Source organism: Hippichthys cyanospilos, chromosome 8 (assembly GCF_059441005.1).
Source record: "Hippichthys cyanospilos isolate Australia breed blue-spotted pipefish chromosome 8, RoL_Hcya_1.0, whole genome shotgun sequence".
Classification (NCBI taxonomy): domain Eukaryota; kingdom Metazoa; phylum Chordata; class Actinopteri; order Syngnathiformes; family Syngnathidae; genus Hippichthys; species Hippichthys cyanospilos.
Window position 1 is genome coordinate 1,498,191 of NC_142376.1, and position 23,739 is coordinate 1,521,929.

At 45.9% G+C, this 23,739-nt stretch overlaps 1 protein-coding gene across 1 annotated transcript in view; it reads right to left on the minus strand.

Moving 5' to 3' along the window:
• Positions 1-209: 209 nt before the first annotated feature.
• Positions 210-23,739, minus strand: part of arid5b (AT-rich interaction domain 5B) — a 73,959-nt gene continuing 50,429 nt past the window's right edge. The window contains exons 6-11 of the mRNA XM_088421579.1: positions 15,410-15,522; positions 14,694-15,039; positions 10,538-10,590; positions 9,193-9,290; positions 3,128-3,317; positions 210-2,603 (exon numbers count right to left, since the gene is read on the minus strand). Coding sequence (XP_088277705.1) covers positions 906-2,603; positions 3,128-3,317; positions 9,193-9,290; positions 10,538-10,590; positions 14,694-15,039; positions 15,410-15,522 — 2,498 coding nt within the window. The 3' untranslated portion in view covers positions 210-905. The remainder of the gene's footprint in view (positions 2,604-3,127; positions 3,318-9,192; positions 9,291-10,537; positions 10,591-14,693; positions 15,040-15,409; positions 15,523-23,739) is intronic.

A 23,739-nucleotide genomic window follows, 5' to 3' on the forward strand; every position in this document is an offset into this window, starting at 1 on the left:
TGACGCTTTTCGAAAGTTTGGCGTGTTTGCCCGAGTACACGCCAGCTTCGGCCATTTAGTGCTAATAACAAAAATGTGAGATGGGCAAAAGGCACAAATATAGTCAAAGCATCCTAAGTGACCACATTCTTACCCCCCCCCCCCCAAAAGAAAAATAAACAAAAAAAAAAAAAAACAATCATTTTTCAATATGTTTGGGATGTAAAGTATTTTCAAGTTGTGAATAATCAAGGTGGTGAAATGCTTGACAGTTTTGTGTATTTTTGGGGGAGGGGGGGGACTCTGAAGAATCACGCTGCTTCATTTCGCTTGTGTGACAGAAGATCCTAGTTGAGTTATTTGAAAAAACTAAAAAAAAAAATCTAAGAAAAAGCCACATTCATTCACGTGAAATGGATCTGGACATGTCGTGTCCCACAGCACCCCTGCAGGTTACTTGTGTAACCGCACTCCACTGCGCGGTACCGCCTCGCCTCGAATGGCTTTTCCGTTGGCCCCAAAACGCGCCCGAGGCAACGCATCGCTCGAGCGCATTCGGTCGTAAACGCACCCATGCTAACGTTAGCTTAGCATGGCGTCCACGCGTCGTCGGTTTCAAGTCACCAGAACGAGCGCCGTCGGGTTTTCCCGGCGAAACGAGGCGGTACCGCGCCACTCGGCGGCGACGGCGCCATCCGCGGGTTTCCCGCTGTAGTGTTTCAAGCGATTATAGCCCTAGGACGCGGTAAACAAAAACGGAGCGTCAAATCCAAAGGAAGGAGCACATCCACGTCAGAATTGTGCAAATAAGGACACAAAGGAAGATACGGTCAGTGGCGATAAAGATACGGAACAGTGCAAAGTATACGAAGAAAGGTGGAAACTTAAGTCAAATGGAATTTTCGGTCCGTCTTTCACAATGGGCCTTACAGTCGAGTGCTGGGGTGTACCGAGGACAACTGCGGCGGGGGGAGGGTGGAGAGCGGGTACAGGTGGTGCAGCAGGTCCCCGTAGAGGGCGGCCCCGCCCGGATGCCTGAAGAAGTGGTGCGGGTGCGGGTTAGGGGCGGATGCCAGGAGCTGCCTGTGGAGCAGCACGGAGTGGAAGGCCAAGGGGGGGACCAGGGGGGACACGGCCGACTGGCTCTTCAGGTACTGCAGGCCCGGGTGCTGCCGGAGTCCGTCCTGCGACAGCAGGGCGCCCGGCGGGTACACGCCGGCGTAAAGGGCGGCGGCGTGGGGAAGGGGGTAGGCGCCGGCGGGGTGGCCCTCGGGGAGGTGGACCGCGCGGGCCGGCTCGGCCGCTTTCAGCTCCTCCGGGTCGCCGCGGCGCACGGCGGACGGCGGGTGGACGGGCGTGACCGCGCGGACCTTCCTCTCCGCCGCCTCCTCCGCCTCCGGCTCCCCGAGGCTCCGTTTGCCGGGTCGGGCGGAGGGCTCGGACGAGGGTTTGGCGGCGGCGAAGGGCGGCGACGGGTCCCGCTTGGGAGGCGACACGGTCATGGGGGGGACTCGGCACGCCTTGGGGTGAGAGTCCAAGCCCTGGTGCACCAGGGAGTAGGGGAGGGCGCAAAAGGAGGTTTTGGAGAAGGCCGACGCCCGCTGGGAGAGCGGTTTGGACGCGCCCAAGTCTCGGGGTTGCTCGTCGGCCTCCCCGCCCGCGGGCGGCGCCTGCGCCTCGTCGCTGTAGCGAGACCGGTACGCCGGGCCCTCCCGCTCCGGGCCAAAACCCCGCGGCCCCTCGCGCTCCCCGCCAAAGTTCTCCCGCCGCTCTCCGTCGGCGTACCCGGGCATCCCGTCCCGGCTCAGGCAGTTCTCCGTTTGCCTGTACAGGCTGTGCAGGTGCGGGGACGAGTAGCGGTCCCCGGCGAAGCTCCGAGCCCGGTTCTCGGCGCCGTCCGACGTCCCGGGGAGGTACGGCTGCCACGGGGCCGTGACGTGAGGCTGCGGGACGCGGCCGCCGCTCCTCTCCCGCGGAGGCTTGCTGCTCTGCGCGTGCTGGATGACCGAGGGCCGGAACATGGGCGCCGCCGCCGGGAGGTCGTCCCTCTTGTCGGCGTCCCTCTCGGGAGCGAGGGGCGGCCGGAGAGAAGAGGCGAAGGAGAAGGACGCCGAGTCGCACGCTTGGGAGAGGAGCTTCTTTTTGGCCAGGGGGGACATGACGCCCTGGGCGGCTTTGCAGTAGGCGGCCACCAGCGCGGGACTCTCCTTCCGGACGGGCCCGCCGTCGTCCTTCTCCGGGGAGGCGTCGGCGCCGGGGTCTACGGCGCGCCCGTCCTGCTTGCACATGGGTAACACCTTGCCCACCCTCCCGCCGTGGCTCTCCGAGGACTCGGGCAGCGCCACGTGTCCGCCCGATTTGCCTTGGTCCCAGCGGTGAGGCAGATAGGCCGGCGGGCGCACCTCCGTCGCGCCGGCTTGAAGGGCCTCGGCCATCTGCCTCCACTCGGGCCGCGGGGCGAGCGGCGCGACGCCCGAGTCGGCCTCTCCGTGGCGCGGCGGCTCCCCGGCGAGCGACTCCTCTTCCTTCGGCGTCACGCGAAGCTCCTCCTCCTCGATGACGATGGGCTCGTCGAAGGCCGGCGTCTCCGGCTTTATGGCCGCTTGGCCCTTCGCCTTGGAGTCCTGCGGCCGGAGACGGTCATGGGTTACCGTTTCATTGGGCTCGCGCGGCGGCGTCAAACTCAGTCAATCCCGAAGACATCCTTCTACGTTTTTAAGAGTCCAGACAATCCCGGGTACGTTTTTTCCCCAAATATTTTCAAGTGGTAGGCTTAAGGAGTTTTTTCTAAATGGCCGCTTAGTAATAGACAAAAGGAGAACTTTTTAACCGCAATCAATTGCTTCCCTATTTTTCACACTATAAGGTACACCTGATTATAAGGTGCACCTTCAACGAATGGCCTGTTTTAAAACCGTTTTCATAAATAAGGCGCACCACATTATAAGGCGCATAGAATAGAAGCTACAGTAGTGGCTGGGCTTGCATTATGCATCCACTAGATGTAGCTGCGCTAAAGGGAATGAAAGCCCGGAATCCACCACTTCCACCATTTTTGAAATTCAATTCATTGCCCAGCCACACCTCGGGGTCCCAGGTATCGCTAACGACGAGCAATTAGGCCTTCAAAAAGGTGGCCGCAACTCACCTGCGGCTGGGCCTTGGCGGCGGCGTCGTCGCGCTCCTTTCTGAGCGCCTGCTTGGCGGCGCCCGGGGCCTTGGCTTTCTTGGCCCCGACGCCTTTGGCCTTGGCCGCCTTCTCCTGGCTGCGGGGTTTGGTCAGGGGGAGGGGCTTGTCCTGCTCGCCTTTGAGGTGCCTCTCGTACGGGAGGAGGAGCCTGCAAAGGGAGGAAAAGAAGGAATGCGGGCGCTGTTGTGTCACGGAAGGCTTGGCCAACACAATGACCACGTGTTTGACTCGCACTGTTCGGGCAGGTCAAGGCGCGAATCTTGTCTTTTTGCTGTGCTAACTGGCACACTTTTTGGGGTTTTATTCAGATGTTTCAAACCCCCCATATCATTTACCCTAATATATATATATATATATATATATATATATATATATATATATATATATATATATATATATGAAATACGTCAATACACTTGTGAGGAAAGAAAAAAACACTGTATGGAGGATAATATCATGATAGATCATATAAAAAGCAAACATGCTTTTGAGGGCGGTGTTGGCTCCAGTTTTAATACTTGGCATGCAATAACTAATCCTATTGTGATGACACAACGTTAGGGGAAATCCAGTCGCGCATGAATGCCAGAGAATGTGTGTGTGTGTGTGTGTGTGTGTGTTAGCGCCTGCTGAGACACGTCACACCGCTTATTATTTGAACCTTGAGAAAGATATAAACGCTCGGCTTTTCCTGGACGTGATTATACTGTAACCAATATTTTTTTTTTCCTTAAATTGAACATGCCAATATGATTCATGGGTCCAGCTGGCGTGTGCGCATTCTCATTTTGCTTTAAGCGCAGCGGCCCAGCTGGCGGGATTACAGGCAGACGCGAGCGGGAAGGCTGGTCTATTCCTCATGGCGGCATGCCCCGAGTTCACCGTCAAGTCGGAGCGGGGACCGGAGCCCCGGTTAACAACGGCGGCTGCCAAACCTAACTTCAAGTGGACCCGGGAGACGGGACGAGCGTGACTTTCCGCAAGTTGGAAAAAAAAAAAAGTCTCTACAACACTGCTTCCCAACACCAATAACTGGTAAATAAACAGTAAAAGAAAAAAATGTTTTTCATATGCTTGTATGTCAACTAAAGTGTTATTGGAGGAAATACTGTACTTTCCAGATGATAAACTGCACTTTTTTTCTCATCATTTGAGCCCGGTGCCTTATAGTCTAGTGTGGCTTAAATGCAGGTTTTTGCCACCAGGGGGCAGTGCACCTTTAAAGCAAACGCGTGCATCTGTTCAAGGTGCCAATTTATGGAACGATTATAAAATAGAACTGAGATGTGAATCAATGGCTGTGATTAAAACGTTTTAAAAATATAATAGTAAAAATATCAAAATGATGTATAAGTTGAAGTCCTTTCAAAGGACGCGCGCAACAATCCATCCATCAAGATGACCCGTTTTGCAAAGATTTCAAGAAGCTCTGCGGGAATTTTTGTGTGATCTTTGCGGCAAAAGACGACATTTGTTTCAGTAGCTCCGGCCGCGTGACGACAATGGAAACAAAATGGACTTATTCAAAGGGACTTATTGGCATACGGACGAGAATTCGAGAAGTGCTCTTGATTTTTTGCCCCACACGCCACAAAACAGGATGCCAGGAAGTCCTGAAATGAAACGGCGGTGTCCTTCCCGCCGCGGGCCGCACGGGGGCGGCATGTTGCTCGTTTGTGGAGAATTTCATTAAAGCGGCACCGGCAACATTTTTATGAGGTCAATAAACACTTAACTTCCTCTCAAGCCAATTTATCAGCCGCCTCTTGTTTGAGCGCCCGCTTTTGCCTCCGCTAATATATGCAGCAGGGAATAAATAGAGAAATATCAGGCAGGAGCTCATCTGGGAACCCAATTGACGCTGCTGATAAGGCTATTACGCACGTCTGGCTAATCTTTAAAAAAAACAAAAAAAAAAAAAAAAACGGAAAAATCCAGAATAGCTGATTTAAAGCAGGGCTGTTCAAACTTTTTCATTTGAGGGCAAAAAAAAAGGAGGGCTAAAATCAAAAGATATGAAAATCAAGCAATAAAAATACATAACATTTTGTTGATGGTTATCAGTTGAATATCAAAGTATTTGCACAGTATCAAACTAGACAAGACTCGTACAGAGCAGAAGCCCAAATCCACCTCCCACATTCGGAACCAAAACAAGTGCTCAAAGATTTCAAATGATCAAAAACGCCAGATGTTCATAGAAACATGACGATGTTCAGAGAAACGTGAATGGCGGGCTGCAAATGGCCCCCGGGCCACAGGTTGGACACCTCCGATTGAAAGGGTTGCTGCAAAGAGTTTTTTTGGGGGGGGCGGCACTTGGCAAAATCAAGGTGACTTTAGCGGCAAGGCTTTGGCGTTACAGGAAGGAGCAGCGCGTGGGTCTCCCACAAACGGGGGGCCTTTAAGTCACCAAATATGTGGAAAAAGCCCGCAGGCTGTTCCACTTCCACAAGCTCCCTCCGCCATCTGCGCCCCAAATTAATTTGAGTCGCTGTTGTGCACTAAGATCACAAGGAAAAAAAAAAAAAGGACAATTTAAAGGGCGCGCAAAGCCAGCAGCGATTAGGAGCACAGAAAATGATTTGTTTTCTTGTATTTTACAGGCCTGGGAGCCCGTGAATGAAAAGGATGTCAATGGCGGAATAAACAGACCCCCCCCCCCCCCCCCCCCACTTTGGATTCAAGCCCCTTTTTGTTTCAAAGCCAAAGCACTAGAGGTGACCCCCATTCATGCGGGGGCAGGCCAAGAATGTAGGAAAAACTTAAGCCCTTTGTCAAGTCTGAAAACAGCAGATTTCAAAATGACCTTTAGCGTTCGTTCCTTGGGTCCCCCCGGGGGGGGGGAGGGCCCGCCTCTCATTAGCCGCCGCCGCCACCTCAACCGTAATGAATGAAATTCAAAGCTAGCAGTGGTGGCCAATGGCTCCTTTCCCTGGCATGACTATAACGGAGATGGTGCAGGCGAAAAACAAACAAACAAAAAAAAAATCTTTGTCATTGACCTAAAACAGTGCAAATTACGGCCCGGGGGCCATTCATTACTACTATTTTTATCCTTTTATATTTTTGAAATAGTACCAGCGCAAAGTCAATATTAATCATCAAACGTTACCGTTCAAGTTTTTCGTTTACTGAAATATTTCCAGCTCGTTTTTCGCTTTACAAAGTCATCTCGCGGGTGGATTGAACCCGTTTGCGGGCCAGAACGGGTCCGCAAGCCGCAGGTTTGACGCCCCTGCACTAGAGTGCTAAAACTTTAGCGTAAAACTCAACCGAGACCATCTTTTGTTCTGAAAATAAGAAACAAAGCCATTTTAAGGGAGTCCTCACATTATATGCCCCCCCCTCAAATAAAAAAAAAAAAAAAGATAAAACTGCAGACGTGGAGCATATGTTGTGCCTCTGTGACAGAATGCAATTAATTTAATTTGCAACGCCCAACGATTTATTAATCTCGGCGGGGCGCCTCGCCTCGCCTCGCTCCATGGCCCGTCACACTCGCACACACAACGCGCTCTCCCCTTAACCCACTTTGACGGCGTTCCATACTTACGCACATGAAGAAAATCAAAACAATATTGTCATAGAGCTTTTTTTTTAATCAACTGTATTTTTTGGGGGGAGGGGCAAGAATAAAATTTAAATATTAGGGGATACTGTATATGACTTTTATTTCATCAAAAATTGTTTTCATTAGTTTTTCTTTTTATGTTTTTAAAGAGGGGGTCCTAACAAAAGTAATAACTAAGAGGTCATTTATACATGTGTTGGGGTCCCCCCATTTGCGGCCATTCATCCACATTTTTGCGGCTCGTGATATATTATAAAAACATAAAAATATACTTCAACATGGCCTGGGATGTTGTTTAAAAAAAGGTAATAAAAAGCTTTTTGAATGTGAAAAATAATAAAAAATATATATACATATATAATGTATTAATTTTATTGAATGTATTTTTTCTTGATATCATTGATCAAATATAGATTTTTTTTGTTAATAAAAAAGAGAAGCCGCGAGCGCTTCGAAAAGTTTGCGGTGAAGCAGGTCATCCGGGGTCGGCGGCGGGCTGACGCGGCTCCTTTTTCACCTGGAGCTATCCCATCGTGTTAACTTTCAGCAACGGCGGCCATTAAATCACATCCCCGCTTCCCGTGTCTTTTTCCGACGGAAGCCAAAAGGCAAGTAATACGCTTTTCCTGCGAGAAACACGCGCGCGCGCCGGCCCGTCGCCGCACACACACACACACACACACACACAACGTGATGTATCTGCAGTACGGCAAGGACGAAGCAAAGAGATGCTGACGAGTGCAAGATAGCGCTGAATAACATCTGCACGCACGCACGCACGCGCGCACGCACAGTTTGGGATGCAAAGAGTGGCGCTTTTGCGACGAGTCAATAAGACATGCGCGGAGCCCAACGCATTTCAGACACTTTTTTTTTTCTTTCCCGGCTTTGGAAAGAGCAAAACGACGGCGAGCGGCTTTGCGCGTCGCCACGGCAACGCCGCATCCCTCCGCCCAATGACACCGGAGAGGGAGAAGTCTTTTACGCTAAAAACAACACGATTAAAAATGTAGGAGCTGTTAAAAGGCGCTGACCTGTAACGTGAAGGCGTGCTCACGCGCGCGGGTGGGGGAGGGGCGGGGGGGGGTGTATTTCAAGGTTATTGATGCCATCTTTTTCATGACCTCATTTTTAATTCCGAGCGCCGCAGCCCCGCCTGACAGCACATCTCGGGGAAGCGGTTTTTTTTTTGTTTGTTTTTTTTCCCCCCGCCCTGAATAAATATCATTAAAGGCCGGCCAGCCGCAGCAGCCGCAGCAGACCCTCGGCTTATTGATTTCTTTCTAATGAACAGCAGGGGGAGAGAGAGAGAAGAGAGGGGGGGGTACAATTAGCCGAGGTTATCCGCTGTTCAGCATTGTTAGCGGCATTGCGCCCGACGGCTTCCGGCGTGAATATGATGGACGTACGATCGATTGGATTCAAAAGATGTCCAAGGAAATTTGGAATGGCTGGCGCGCTGGGCCAAATCGTTTCAATTGACAATTTCCACTGGAAACATGGAAGTAAAAATGAAAAGTTGTATGAATTTTATTTAATAAAATATTGTTTTACTTTTTTTTTTTTTGGTGGGGGGCAAAAATTCCAGTGAATAATGAAGAGATTCGTATTGACTCTTGGCAACTTTTGGCGGGCGAGATTTGGTCCGTCGGGCGCCGACCAAGCGGCCACCTTCCGGAAGAGGCAACTTGACGCCGCCCACAATGAGATTTAGTGAAAAGTAGCGTGCGACGTCAGGACGCGAGCGGGCGCTGTGTTTACGAGGTCGCGGGAGGAAATATCAACGGAAGCAATAATCTGGGCTCGCCGGCCATTTTAGCGACGGCGCCGGGAGGGCGATTAGCCGCCTCGTATTAGCTCAGCAAAGACTGCGGGGCGGCGTGATGAATGAGCTCGTTTGCTCCCCGGAGGGGGCTCGCCTTCCGCCTTTAATCATTCGTCCGAGCGCAAAGATGATTCAGCTGCGCCGAGCGACAATATTACAATCTTCCCAAATGACGCGTGCCGTCACGAGTATGTGTCCTAAGAAGTGCAATTTGGAAATAACCCATTGATATTTCATTTTATACAGGCAATTATGAAAATAAGACATTTATGTTTATGCAATTAACTTCGACATAGCTTTACGGTACAATTCATGTATTTGATCGTGAAGGGCAAGTCAACCAAAAATTCTCCACGAGGCCGCACGAGTCGAAACATGAAATATTTCGATTCCAATGACATCCAGTTGAAATATATTCAATGACTTTTCGATTTTCCGGGCTTTTGGCGTGCCTTGGGACAAGAAATGGATTTTGCACCTTTTACAATAAATAAATAAAAAAATGATATATATATATATATATATATATATATATATATATATATATATATATATATATATGTATATATGACACACACACACACACACACACACACACACACACGAGGGGGCGAGCAGACCGACCTCTCGTAGTGCCTGCGCGTGCAGGTGGCGGCGCTGGTGCTGCTCGGGTTGCCGCCCAGTTCGTCGTACACGTGCTTCCACTGCCTGCGGACGGTGATCTGCCGGGCAGGAAGGGGGGGGGGGGGGGGGGGGGGGGGGCACAAGATGTCAGGGAGCGGGTAGCGAGGAAAATTTGATATTAAAGATGTAAAGGAAGGCGGGGCATAAGCGTGTGACATCATCGCTCGCGCTTTGGAAAGGTCTGACTCACTGTAGCCTCCGCCATTCCAAGTCACTTTTTCCTTCTTACATAACGCGCACGTGAAGCGCTTGGCGGCGCTTGAGAAATTGGGGTCGCAGAGTCAGAGTTTAGGGATGGAGGAAATAAGTCGCCGTTATTAGCTCGTATCATTTTAGAGCGGGCACGGAGAACATACGCATGGCGACTTAGGCCAAATAAAACAAGGCTCTTAAAAGCTTTGAGATTACTTTTTTTTTCTTTGTAGAAAAATACTTAAGTACTGTATTATGCCGTGGAGCATTAGCTAAAAATGCATCAATCAAAGATTAATGTTGTAAGATGATCATTTTATTGCTTTCTATGCTTCTAAGTGTCACGTTAACGTGAAAACCTTTCACTGTCACTTGTTGAAATAAAAGTTCATCACAAAAACACAAGAGCACTAATTTTATACCTTGACAGAATATGTGCTCGCCATTCATTTATTTCTTACAATACAACTTTTTCTCTGTAAAAACAGGAATATCATTGCTTAAAGTGCAAGTCAACACAAACATTTTGTTACGATAACATGCGAGCCCATTAGTGGCCCTCAAACCGCCACCCGTGGGCCGGATCTGGCCCGCTTTCGCATTTTGCCCGGCTCCCAGAACAATAATACTAGAGACGCATTACCATTTTTTTTTTCTTTCTGACCATGTATTTTTTTTTTCCCTGTCAAGATTACAGAAAGGAGTATTAATCTGTTGATTTTAATAAGGAGATCTGAGAAAGCGCAGAGCCCTGCCCGCTCACCTCGTGAGTAAAAGATACTTGTCTTCCTTCTGGTTTATTGTTTATTAAATGTTCTAGCTTGCCTGAACCAGGACAGGGTCTAACGCCATTTTCTCGCTTCAATATATTGGTCCAAACGCCGCCAAAAACAAAAGCGGATCAGAGCCTCTTGAAACAAGTGTTTCCTGTTCTAGTGACATCATTACTCAGTTATTAGCTATGTTTTTTTTCACGTACATTTGACACGGCACGGCGCGTCTTGGCGCAACGTCCTAAAAGTGAGCAAATTAAAAAAAAAAAAGGACGGAAGGACGTTATTAAGAGTGCAGCAGCACATATGTGAGCACTTACCAGCTCATATCCTCCCAGCTTCTGAGCGGCTTGGAACATGGTCCAAAGGTTGACTGTGGGCCAGACAAACAAGAACAAGTCAGAAACAACCAAACAGGCAACGTAAACATCGCAAGAATGTCACTAGTGGATAGAGAAAGAAATAACCAAGTTTTCATTTGAGAAAATATCAATACTTTAATGCAGTGGTTCTGAAGGCACTTCTGGGGGTGCGTGAGATTGTATCCTTATTTCCCGAATGTACGACGCGCCTGTGCATAGGACACACCATTAATTTTAGGGTCAAATTGTGGTATTTTCTATGTTACCGTGTATAACGTATAACGCAACAGTCGTTGTAAAAACTAGAGCAAAACAGAAGCAATCTCATCTTCCTAAACTCTTCATATTATCTTGCGCTCATATCTGCAAGTTATATATTTGTTGTGGGTTAAGTGTGTAAAGTGTCTTTCAAATTTCCCACATTATGAGTGGTCAGTGAACGCCCCGCCCCAATAACGCTGAATGCGCTCCAAGCAGTTTTTTTTTTTTTCCCCTTTTCCTTGCGACACAGCTCAAGTTATTTTTGTCATAGTGGCGCACCATACATGTTCCAATTATTTTTGGAAAAAAATTGCGTCTTGCATTTGGGGAATTACATTTTTGTTTGTTTGTTTGTTTGCTTTTACTTGTATGACACTGAAGAATACGATAAAAAAGACGGGTTGTACAGTGACAACAATTTTGACGAGGAGGGATATTTGACCCCCGAGAACAGATGATTTCTATTCCTACTTGCCGTTTCTCCATTTGGACAACATATTCGCTTGAAGCCACATCAAAAAGCGGCCGAGGAAAAACGCAGCTTTATTGTGTGCGCCCGAATGGAATAACACCACTGCGCTACTCCCTTTAAACTTGTCAAATAAAGTCAAATAATGGCGTGCGCTGTCTGAATATAATTGCAGGGGGAAATTTCCCTTTGAAATGAGGCCAAGCCAGAAAGCAGAAGGCGGCGGCGTAGGGGCTTTTTTTATATTGGGAAAAAAAAAAAAAAAAAAAAAAAAAAAAAACTAAAATAGGCGCCCTCAAATAGTCAAACGTGACTCGCCGCAGAGCCGATGATGGGTGTTGACTTTATTGGAACACGCTGAAGGAATGTGGAAATGACATATTCCTCGGCTCTAAGCTGCTACATTTTTCTCATGCCCCCAAACTGCAGTTATTTTTTTACTAGCCACCAGGGGGAAACCTCTTGGTAAACAAAGGAAGACAGGAGACGACCCTATGCAAGTGTTAACTTTGAATTTGAACCGCTATTTTAATTGCCAACAGGGGACACAGTCCACTAGCAAACGAAATCAGGCGGGTTACTGTTGTTTTGGTGCATGATGTTACAAGCCTCTGGTGCAGACTATACATAACAAAATTGACTAAATACTAATTTTAAATGTGTATTCGTTATTATTGCCTGAATATTTTACACAGTGTTTTTAATGAATCAAATATTTCAATCATCACATTTGAGGAGTTTATCTGGCCGTTAAAAATGGCAACCCTCTAGAATGATTGAAGTGAGATTTAATTTCGCCCAGCCCTACCTTTTGAAAGCATGCGCTGACTTCAACTTTATTGATTTGAGAGCACAAACGGGCTAATGCATAATATCAGATTGCAAGCGCTGTGTAACGTTTCTAAAAATAGCCTCAAATGCTCATCTTGGACGATGCTGGACAACAATTTCACTGGTAAATATTTCTATTTGTTTGCTGCAACATCATTGTTTAATACCCCCCAAAATTAAAATTATAATAATAATAAAATTAATATTTTATATATATATATATATATATATATATATATATATATATAGCGGCCTCGTCAGGGAGGAGAAATCCATCAAAATTCAATCTGTGCTTACACAAAGCCTTGCATTTGTCAAAATGACATTTTCCTATCTACGCCTTTGACAGCATTGATTCTTTTTCTTCCCCTTTTTCCTGGTCGGCGTCCTTGTCCCTGCGTCGCTTGGAATAACAAAGGCCTAATGCGAGCTTTTCCGTGATCATATTGTCTTGTCCAAATGCATGATGGGCTATTTAAGCAGCGTCTGTAATTACCGCATCGAAGCCACTGTGCGCTGCTGTGCGTATGGAAAAGGGACCGAGCGAGAGAGTGTACACACACGCCTCTCTTTGGTGTGCCGCGGCAGCACATTTGGCACCCTCGTTCACAATCGCGGGAAGCGTCGAGTCCATTAGAAATGTGGGGCTGACCAAAACAGCAGCACCTACTAAAAACTTTAACCCTTGTGCGATATTTGGACCATTTTGGGTCATTTTCTTCCACATCTTTCTGGCGGTGTTTTAGCCGAGGGATGACACACTCCTGGTAGTTTTATGACTAAGTAGTCTTATCATGTTGAACTTTGACATCTAGATACTGATTATGTTTAAATCCAGCTCTTGTATTGGCTCTTGTATAACGTTGACGATTTCTGCTTTGCTATCAAACAATTGTTGGACAAAAGTCATTGATTTTTGAGGGGAAAACAACACCATGTTGCAAGATCAATAAAACAAACAAACACACACACACAGAAAATAAAAAAAATACTAAGGATCAAACACCTACAATGCCTTCATGTAAGACATGTAAAAATACATATTTGGGATTGAATTTGTCTGGATTTGTTTACCGGAAGATTGTCCTCTGGTGGCTTGTAAAAAGAAAAAAAAAAGAAAAAAGAAAAGACTGGACACTGGATTAGGGACGCAGGGTTCAAAGCGTGAGAAAAAATTAGCGGCTTCTAGTCTGAAATTTACGGTGCATGAATGAATAACAAACGTCTATATTCTTGAAAGACACGAAAAATTACGCCTTTGGACTTTCCACTAAATTATTGAAAAAAACGTGTGTATGTGTATTCTAAAACTCAGCATTATTAGCTGTAAATTATTACTGAAATCGCAAAGGTTTTTTGTTGTATTGCTTCTAGTTTAACATTAAGGATTTCTGATTTTGCTCCCAAGTGATTGTTGGTCACACGTCACGTGTTTGAAGAGCGCAACAACACCGTGTTTCAAGCTCAACAACAACAATAAATAAACACGAATCGTGGTGAAAAATAATAAGTGAAAATGTGTTCCGTTGGCAGGTTCTAGGAAAGGTTTAACCGTCAAATATATACACGCTCATTCCAGACTTAAAGAGATCAGCGGTTGTGCTCTGACATGTTCAATGCATACAAGCCCCGGGGGAGACGCGTACAACACTTGAAAAAATAATAATAACAACATTAGCGAGGTTAGACTTTAGAGCGGACCAGGCGGGGTGACAAACGATGGGCGGCGGGATTTTTTGGAGGTAAATCACTGGAAGGGAGCTAACACGACTCAGCCATCTGTTGCTGGGCTCAATTCCATTCCGGCGGAAGCCTTTATTAGGATCCGTTTCATGTCGTCGCCGCACGTCCGGATGGGAAGACCCCGCAAAAGACGCGAGATTTCCGTGGGAAGCTCCCCTCGGATCCGTGACGCCTTTGCAGCTGGGACCCGTGCTCGTAAACGTCAAACTTTAACGCCTCTGTTATGTCGTGTTAAACTGACCCGTTGAAATGAATGAAAGCCAAAAGGAAAAACGTTCATATCGAAAGTATCTGTACGCCGCCACTCCAGGAAAATTCACATGCCACGTAGGCAGAGTTTTGATGTGCGTTTTTATATTGACCCTATTCTTCCTTACAAAAATGACCGTAATGGGACGAGCAAGAGGGCGGTCGTCAGTTGGCTGTTATTATTTGCATTAGTGCACTATTTTCCATAAAAGAAGCGAGCAGACTGAACCAACGTTCGAGTTCCTCCTTGGAACATTTCCCAAAAAGCAAAGACGATCGTCTCCAGCTGATTCGATTAAGAGTGGCAAGGTTTTGAGCTGTGGTTCTCAAAGTGGGGTAGTCTGCCTTTAGCAACATCTAGTGGATGCATAACGCAAGCCCAGCCACTACTATAGCTTCTACTCTATGCGCCTTATATTGCTGTGCACCTTGTCTGAAAACAGTTTTAAAATAGGCCAATCACTGAAGCTGCGCCTTATAATCCGGTGCGCCTTATAGCCCGGAACATCCGGTAAGCATTGAGGGGATCTAGAATAAAAACTAAGCAATCAGGAAACTGACTTTGTTTGAAGCCCAGAAAGGGGATCCTCTCGATGGGCGTGTCCCTCTTCTTCATGTACTTGTAGAGCTCCACCAGGAAGGCCTGCTCGTCCTCTCGACTCTCCTCGGATGAGGAGAAGGCGGCCTCCGCCGAGACGGCGGCGGCCACGGCGGCCGCCTCTTCGTCATCCTCTAGGGAGGTCGGCGAGGACGACGAATCTCTGAGCTCCTCTTTCTCGCCCCTCTCCTCCAGCATCTCCTTCTCCTCGGGCGCCACCATTGCCTTCCTGCCAAGGCCTCCGCTGGCTCTGTGTTTGGGGGCGGAGCTAAGCTTGCCATTGGCTAACGCTTGACAGCTCGCTTTGACCTGTGAGGATCGGAAGGACGGCGGTCAGGTGGCATCCACAAATCTACTGTATTATGTATTGCATACTAAGCAAATGGAAAAAAAGATGTTTTTTAGGATGTGCACTACATTATTCATTAATCACATAATAAAAAGGAGATCTTCTATATGGGCAGTATCGCTGAGCCCTGATACACAGAAATAAAATAAAATTAGAAATATTTTTTTAGGAACCCCCACTGTCTATTTGGAAAAGGAAAGGACATAGGAATAAAAGGATTTTTTTTTCCCTCCGCTGACCTTGGCTAGCGAATTCAAAAAAAAAAAAAAATTGTGGCAACAACACTGGCAACTGGAGATCAATTTGTCGGCTGGCTCGCTGGCTTACTACCTTGTGACTTTTGCTGGACGGGCTGTTGGGGTCCTGAGACGTGCACCCCGCCGAGTCCCTCCTCTGCGAGAAGGACAACTTCTTCTTGCGCGGACGCCCCTTCAGGTTGGGAGCTGAAAACACAAAGAGGACGTCAGGTGTCCGTAATTCCCCAAATATAAGACACACCTGTTATAAACTCATATTTTATGTTCACTTTACATTTGTCATTCCATGCCATCCGTCCACATTACTAAAAAAATAAAAAATAAAAAGAAATTTTCAACCTCAGCTTGTTGTTTCTCTATGTACAGGAACAAAAAAGTACAAAATAAAACTGACAAATTCATCAAATTCTATTGGCCCATACCTATTTTTTTTATTTGTTATATTTTATTTCATTTTTCTTTATTGTTAATTTTGTCATTTTTAAACATGGAATGAGACAAGGCATCAAAAAGTCATACCATCATTTGAGTGACACCTGCTTTTAGCCCCTCAGGTGACGCCCCCAGTGACCTACATTGCATAAGTGGGCCTGCTTGTTTTTTATTTTATTTTTTTAAACTCCCAGCTGCGCACCATGACGCCACGTAACAACAGCGAGGTATTGATCGAGCGATACAACAACAGCTCCAAAAAACGAGGCCGCCGCGTTGTGTGGCCAACAAGTGGCCGCTTGCGTAAGGCTAGCGGCCGTCCCATTGATTTACGCCCACATTTAGAACAGGCCAGGAACAAAGCCAACGTTTTCAAGCACCGGGGGATGTTTCGATATTTTTCCTCTTGTAATCCGATGTTCTCTTCTCTTTAAAAAGTGTGTTGACGTTTACCGCCACATGGAAGAAGCAGAAATTGCTTCGTACGCTGACCACTTCCTTGGTCCCCATCTGCAGGTTTTATGCCTCACCCACTTGACCGCAAGACGATGACTTATTATAACATTTTTAGGCGAAACGCCGCTGAGTTGTGCGGGACGGACCAAAATAAAAAAATTCGGAAGAGATCATGTGCGGAAAACAAATGGACAAAAAACTAATTCACTAACTCATTAACTAACAGAGGTGGGCACTTCATCAGCATTGACGGACTGTATTAAACATGATGGCGTATTATAGCCTAGGGTTTTCGTGTTACACTTATATTACTGTGTTGTGTTTCAATTGCAGTGTAACCGTAGAACGACAGACATGGTGTTAACTTTAAGTCTAAGTACTTAAACAGAAAAAAGAATGAGTGCTGAGAGCTGAGAGTAGACCAGTGCCTGACGAATGACGGATTAGAAAAAAAAAAGTCAAATGTCATCCTCTGTAGGTATAGTCTTCTCTGTCGTCAGTGTATGAAGTACACAGGCCGCCCTGCTCAGCCCCAATTGGTCACGGCGTGACCAATTGTTTGAGGGCTCTTTACATGGCTTCCTGTCAAAAGCAGCCTTCCTCTTATAGACAGTATGTACTGAAATGAAAAAGTTTTGAACACTCTTGTCTTACCGCATCTGTTTTAAAAGGTGCCTTCAAGCAGGTGGCGATAAAGTGCAGCTAACACAAACGCGTGACCCACATACTGTATGTTTTACGCAACTGGAATGCTAGTATTGCGCATGTTTGTTTACAATGTAAAAAAAATACGAGTGGCTCGGTCGATAAAGTTCATGGTGGAGATTTGTCAATGAAATGAGACGAGCGTGCCCAGACAAATTCATGCTGGAAATTTACAACAGGTTACAAAACGCACAGCGGGACATTACTGAAAACCAAAACATTTAGCAGAAAAAAAACAAAAAAAAAACAACGTGACAAGTGGCTGCCAAATTTGTGTAATATTCTTCAGGGGAAGAAAAAATGCAATGAACTCTATAGCTTAGAAATCTTTTCTCACCTATAATATTCCCTCTGTGCACAATTTTTTTCCTATCTAAAGGAATCGAAACTGAAGGAAATGAACTACTTTGCGAGCCAAATAGCCAACTAGGTGAGAAAGACAATAACAAGCTAGTTAGCTAACTAAATAGGCAACTACATATCTAGCTAGCTAACAAAACAGCCAACTATTGAACCACCATATAACGATTATAACAAAATAGTTTGCTTGCTCACCAAAAACTGGCCAACACTTTCAAGTAACTAAAAATGAGCCCACTAAGCTAGCACCAAACTACCAAGTAGACTACTATCTAGCTAGCCAACAAAGTCCTCAAAAAATGACAACTAGTTTGCAAGTCAAATAGTCAAAAAGTAAAAAGACAATTAGCTAGCTAGCTAACTACTTAGGCAAATAACTAAATAGGCAACCATCAAACCACGATATAACAACAATATATTTTGCTTGCCCTAAAGCCCAGTGAGGCACACGGAGAATAAATCCAATTTCATATCAATCCAGTTCCCAAACATGAACTTTATGCACACAAACGCGCCGCCTCGTAAAAATGCCTTCTCATCTTTAGCACCCGCCGCCGCGTTGCCCGTTACGCTCACTTTATATTCTCACGTGTTCGCGTTGCAATAAAGAGAGAGAGAAAAAAAAAAACGGTGCATCTGCTTCTTTGTCCTCAATGGGAGCATTTTTCACATTTTCATGTTAGCGGCGTCATAAGGAAGACATTCGTTTGAGGCGCGTTTGCACATCTATTTGTCTTTTGTGTTTGGGCTGCGTGAGTGGCAGCAAATGTGATTAGAAAAGGGCGGGGACGCCGCCTCCTCCTCCACCCTCCGCCGCCGTTTCCGCCGCCGCCAGCAAATCATTATGCACGGTTGCGTTAAAAAGCTATTATCGCAAACATTCTGTCGGTGCGTTTGCCAGTCAGCTGACAATTATCAATCATCAGATGGCAACCGTTGCCATGGCGACGGGCCCGCATCGCAGCCGCGCTTATTGTCCTCCCTGCACATATTTGATAAACACAACTGTCGGGCATCTTTATGAGCACGGGTAGCCTCATTGGAATCTAGCTATATTAGTACAATTTAATCTTAATATTATAATGACAAGATTACTATAAATATAGTGACATTTGGGGAACAATACTACTGGGACACAACCCTTAAAAGCACTCAAATATATACCACGCATTAATATATACATATACACACACATATACATATACATACACACACACACTGTCGTGGGTTTATACGAAAAATGCCATTACATAATTCAAATATCTTTTCATGATTGATCAAAAGTATGAGTACACAAAAAATTCAATCAAATAATTATAAAGTGATGCTTACAAATAATTTAATTAAATATTTCAAAATAAATTCTTGAATTAATTTATTGTATGAATAACACTGTGCCAAAGACAAAAAGCAACTTTTACAGTATCCCTTTAAGGCTAAACATTCTTAAGCTACAACCTTTTGAAGTGGTGAGACAAATCACTTTTATGAAAAAAAAAAAAAAATCTGGTGCCTAAAGGGATAAATAACTCAAAATACAATAGTGAAATCATCATAATATTATTGCTGCATCAATATTAACTCATTCACTGCCAGAAAGCTTGTCAATAGCAGTATTCGCTGCCAAAAGAGTAAAGATCAATCTCTGACGTCCTTAGCCGTCAACGGCAGTGAACGAGTTGACGTATGAAAAAGAAATTCTAATGTGTTGTGTGCAGGGCTGGCAGTGTTCTTTTTGTCTGTCTCTCTCTACCCCCCGCCGCCCCCCTCCCTCGTGACTCAGTGGACTTCCCACTCGCGCTCTTCATTGACCGCTGTTACAAACACACCAGACGCCTTTGCATCCAAATTCGCCCTCGCCGCACATGCCGAGCAAATTGCAGGCGCTTCCACGGCCAACTCCGACGAGCGGAGCCCAAAATAAACGCTTATTTCGGCTTCGTGTTGATGACACGCCGGCTTGAAATGAGGAGGACGCCGTCACCCCTGTTGCTGTGCTCCTGATCAAATATGTGTGTGTGTATATATATGTATATGTGTATATATATACATACACACACACACAGTAATTGTCTGTGACAGTTCCCATACGTAGGTAGGCAAGTTTAAAAAGGAGTGCTGATTATTTATGAAACGGCCAACCCTGGACGGCGGGCTCGTAAGGGGTCGCCAGCGCGCGCTGAAGAACCAGCGGATTAGCGGATTGATTGGCTGACCTTGGCTTCACGATAAACGTTTTGGGAACGGGCGCTCGCTCACTCGCCCCCTCCCTTTCCATTTTCCGGGCGACCTTGCTTGGCCCACCTTTCCGCGAATCTCGACTTTCGTTCAACAGTCTTCTTCAATCCAAACACACACGCGCACACGCGGGCGTTCAAATGAGAGCAATTTAGCAGACGGCGCTTCAGTGTGAATTTCGCTGCCTTATTACGAAAGTCATTTGGGAGGGCGAGCCGAAGAAAATAATCATAATACTAGGAAAAAAAAAAAAAAAGGGGGAGCTGTGTGTTCTTAATTCATTAGTTGTGCGCTGTTGTGCATGCTCTCCCCGGGGGGAGCGGGAGAGAGGCAACATTACGCTTTCATCAGATCAAATGAAGCAAAACTGTGCTGTTCCAGGAAGGGCCAATTAAGGCCTTCAAAGAAGTTTATTATTGCCGCGGATTAAAAAAAAATCATTCTCATCTGATTCATCGGCGCTCTGCGCCTGTGCCAGTGTGTTTATGTGTGTGTATGCGTTGGCTTCTCAAGGCTCAAGCTTTCGCTCTGCAGGGCAACATCTGACAGACGCTTATTTACAGTGGAATCGGGAGCGCCCCAAAAAGTGATACAATATGGAGTTTGACCAATATGTCCTAGGAAAAAAACAAACGACTTCATAACCTCTATCATCACACGTGATGCCGGCAAATACGGCAAAAGCTAAGTCTATTTTCATCTTGATTTACGGTGCTTATTTTCAATTTAACTGGCAAACGAGCCAGCAGATTAGCAAACAAAACTAGCCAAAAGTTCTTTTGGATTTAACAAACAAACCCGGCAAACTTACAAATGAAACACTAGCCGAACTAGCAGAGTATCATACTAAAAATGACAGGCTATGGAGCTAGCAAACTAATTAGCCAATTTACCTCATTTATCGCAAGCGATTACGTTATGAAAAAATACCCGCGGTAACCACAATCCACAGACATTGAATAAAATGATCGAGTTATTAGTAATCAATTAACCAACCAAGTGGTCACATAACTATCAAACAGACAGCAATTGCCTAGGCGAGTTCCGTAATACACACAAAACACCACTAGGTGGCAGTAATGATACAGCGTTCTTGTTTGACTTTCTTTTAGTTTCAAAAAAAATTCCGAAATAGTTCAAGCGCCACTTGGTTTGCGCTAACGTCCGAATTTCCCATGTCAGGACCCTCACGCACTCCCGATGTCTTTCACTAGGCCACGCCCCTTGACTTGTTTCCGTACGCCAGTAAGACTGTTAATAATCTTTAAAAACAAGGCCCGCTGCGTTAATCAAGATTTGATGACAGTCTGAGCCTGGAAGGATTGAACTGATTTGACATTATTTGGCGACGGGGTCGGGCGGGAGGGGGTAAGTAGCGGTCTTGTGACGACCTCATGACGCCTCCGAGCGCCAACTAATCTTAAACCACATGTAAGCGAGCGACACGGAATGTGCCGACCCCTGTCGACTTAATAATACCGCCTCGGCATTTAGCTCCACACTGCCATTATGCAACGCTAACGTGGGGGCTTAACTCCGGCAGATCGAAATATCTCAACTCAAATTGGGACTGGTTGAAATGCGAAGGACTTGACGCTGTCCTGGCTCAACTGCACTTAGAATTCGGAATTTGTCATCTAAAGCGTTTGTTTCGAAACATGAAAAACTGTGAATGAATAGATTTCTTAATTTGGGGTACGGCTACATTAACAGTGCGTCCTATTCACAGGTGCGTCCTACACTTGAGGAATTACGGTATTTTTAGGGCTGACACAGAAATGTTGAAATTTCCCTAAGCAGTTTTAACACGGCTTTAAAGTAATCTACAACTGTATTGTCCATTAGATTTCTAAAACGGCCAATGCGTGTTTTTGTCAAACTGCCAAATACCGGCGCCGATAATCGCCCTACTTCTACCACGCGCAAACAAAATGTGACACCCTTCACCCCTGCTGCTCAACAACAGCTCGTAAATACGCGAGCGTGTCACCCAAAGCGCTCCCGAGAAAAATAAACAAACTCTAGCGGCGTTCAAACCTTACATAACGGGCGCAGCGTTTGCTAAAACGGGATCACCTTCAAAACGGCGCGCGCATCATTGATGCCGACAGACTGCGGCGAGCGCTCAGTGGGACTGCGGGCTTGAAAGAAAGATTTCAATTTGGCTTTGGGAGGGGGGGGGCATGGAAGGGTGGGCTATGAAAGGGAGCGCTGGATAAGCTTCAAGGCTGATCCTATTCATTACTGGCAGAGAAAGGGAGGGAGGGAGGGAAGGAGAAAAATCTCAGCATCGACCTATAAATAAATGAATGGTGGGATAAACACATCAATAAAACATATGTATTCTAATAGATCACGCTCTAGTTACACTTGATGGGATTGAGGCGACCCAATGAGCCCAATCACGGGGACGCCATCATTGCGGGAAAAGCCGCGCAACGCGCCTATAAATAACAATCATTGCCGCCATAAAATAGGCCACGGCATCATCTCTTTACGCGACGATTTATCATGTACGCTGTAGGGTATCTTATTTATAATTCATTATAAAAGAGCCATTTCCAAGGCAAAACAAGCTTCCTCCGACTCCTGTAATCTCTGGCGTGTTGATACATTACATACGTAGATATATCAATGGCTCCATATATGGATAGATAGATAAAGGCAGGTAGATACTAGCTAGCGAGCTAAATACATTAGATGATTGATAGATAGATAGATAGATAGATAGATAGATAGATAGATAGATAGATAGATAGATAGATAGATAGATAGATAGATAGATAGATAGATAGATAGATAGATAGATAGATAGATAGATAGATAGATAGACTCTATCTATCTATCTATGCTAAATAGCTAGTTGTCTATGCTAGCTATCTACTATAGACAGACAGACAGACAGATAGATAGCCATCATAGATAGCATGCATCTATCTATGCTAGCTCTCTACCTAGCTATTCCAGCTATGTATCTATCTATGCTAACTATCTAGCTAATACAGATGCACGACAGACAGACGGATGGACGAACGGACGGACGGACAGACAGACTTTGCTATTGTCATTACACCTGCAGTACTAGGCAACAAAATTTGACTTAATGAGCTCGAACCCTCCAAGAAACATACAAAACAATTGACTGACAGGTCGCGCTACGCTCAAGTATGGAAAAACAATCCCTGCACATGCGTCGATGTGCTGTGTGTATTCATTTGTGTAAGAGTGTGACGGTCGATGTGGTGTGTGTGTGTATCTGTTTGTGCGAGTGTCCTTCAGCCGATATACCAAGCGTACTGTCCCATTTGGAAAAGGTGCGCGAGCGCTGTAATACACCAGGCTGGATTTTGCGGCGTCATGTAAAGCGAAGCGGGGAGAAACGAGCCTCCACCTGTACGCCGCGCTCATTTTTAATGAGTCAGTCACTTCAGGTCGCGACAGGCTCCTCGGCTGTTTGTCTTCCGGAGGGGGCCAGTTGGGGAATCGACTTTGCAAAACCGTGACTCACACAGTTTTCTTTGACGGGAACATTGAAATTTGACTGCAACTGATGACCGTTACCAATTTGTCACGACAAATGTCTCAATTCCAGAGTATGTGTGAAGGCAGCGCATATTCTCGTCACGCAGCCGCGAGTACGCTGCTGCAGTGACGATGGAATTTTGGTAACAACCAGGGTGCAAAATATCGGAAACGCCTAACTTTGTGTTTGGACGGAAAGCCTGCTGAGGGTTAAGAACAGAGGTCTCCAACTGCCAGTTTTCGGCCCGGTTTTGGTCCGTGGATCAACTGGTATGGGCCACACCTGAAATAATGATGTTTGGAACGGATTTCGTTTACCCTTTAACAGTTATAGAGCTATGATTTATTTGTGCTTTGTTTGGCTTGCTGTTTGTTTTTGGCGCCGCCTCTGGCCGCCGTTGATATCACATTTGTGGTGAGGAAGGACGGCGTGACTTCAATTGAGAGCCGTCACTGTCGCTAATACAAACATTCCTTTTCTCTGTGAAATCTGCCGCATGACTGTTCTTTGTGAGAATGGTGACATTTATGAGATATGCCCAAAAGTAGCTTGTTTGTTGATTCAACAAACTTTGTTGATTTTTGTTTGTGCCAGATATTTCCCTTTGCTGTATGTTAGGTTTACATTGATAAAGTACTCATTTGCATTTAATTGCCATTTTGTATTGAAACGAACTGCATTTGTGATTC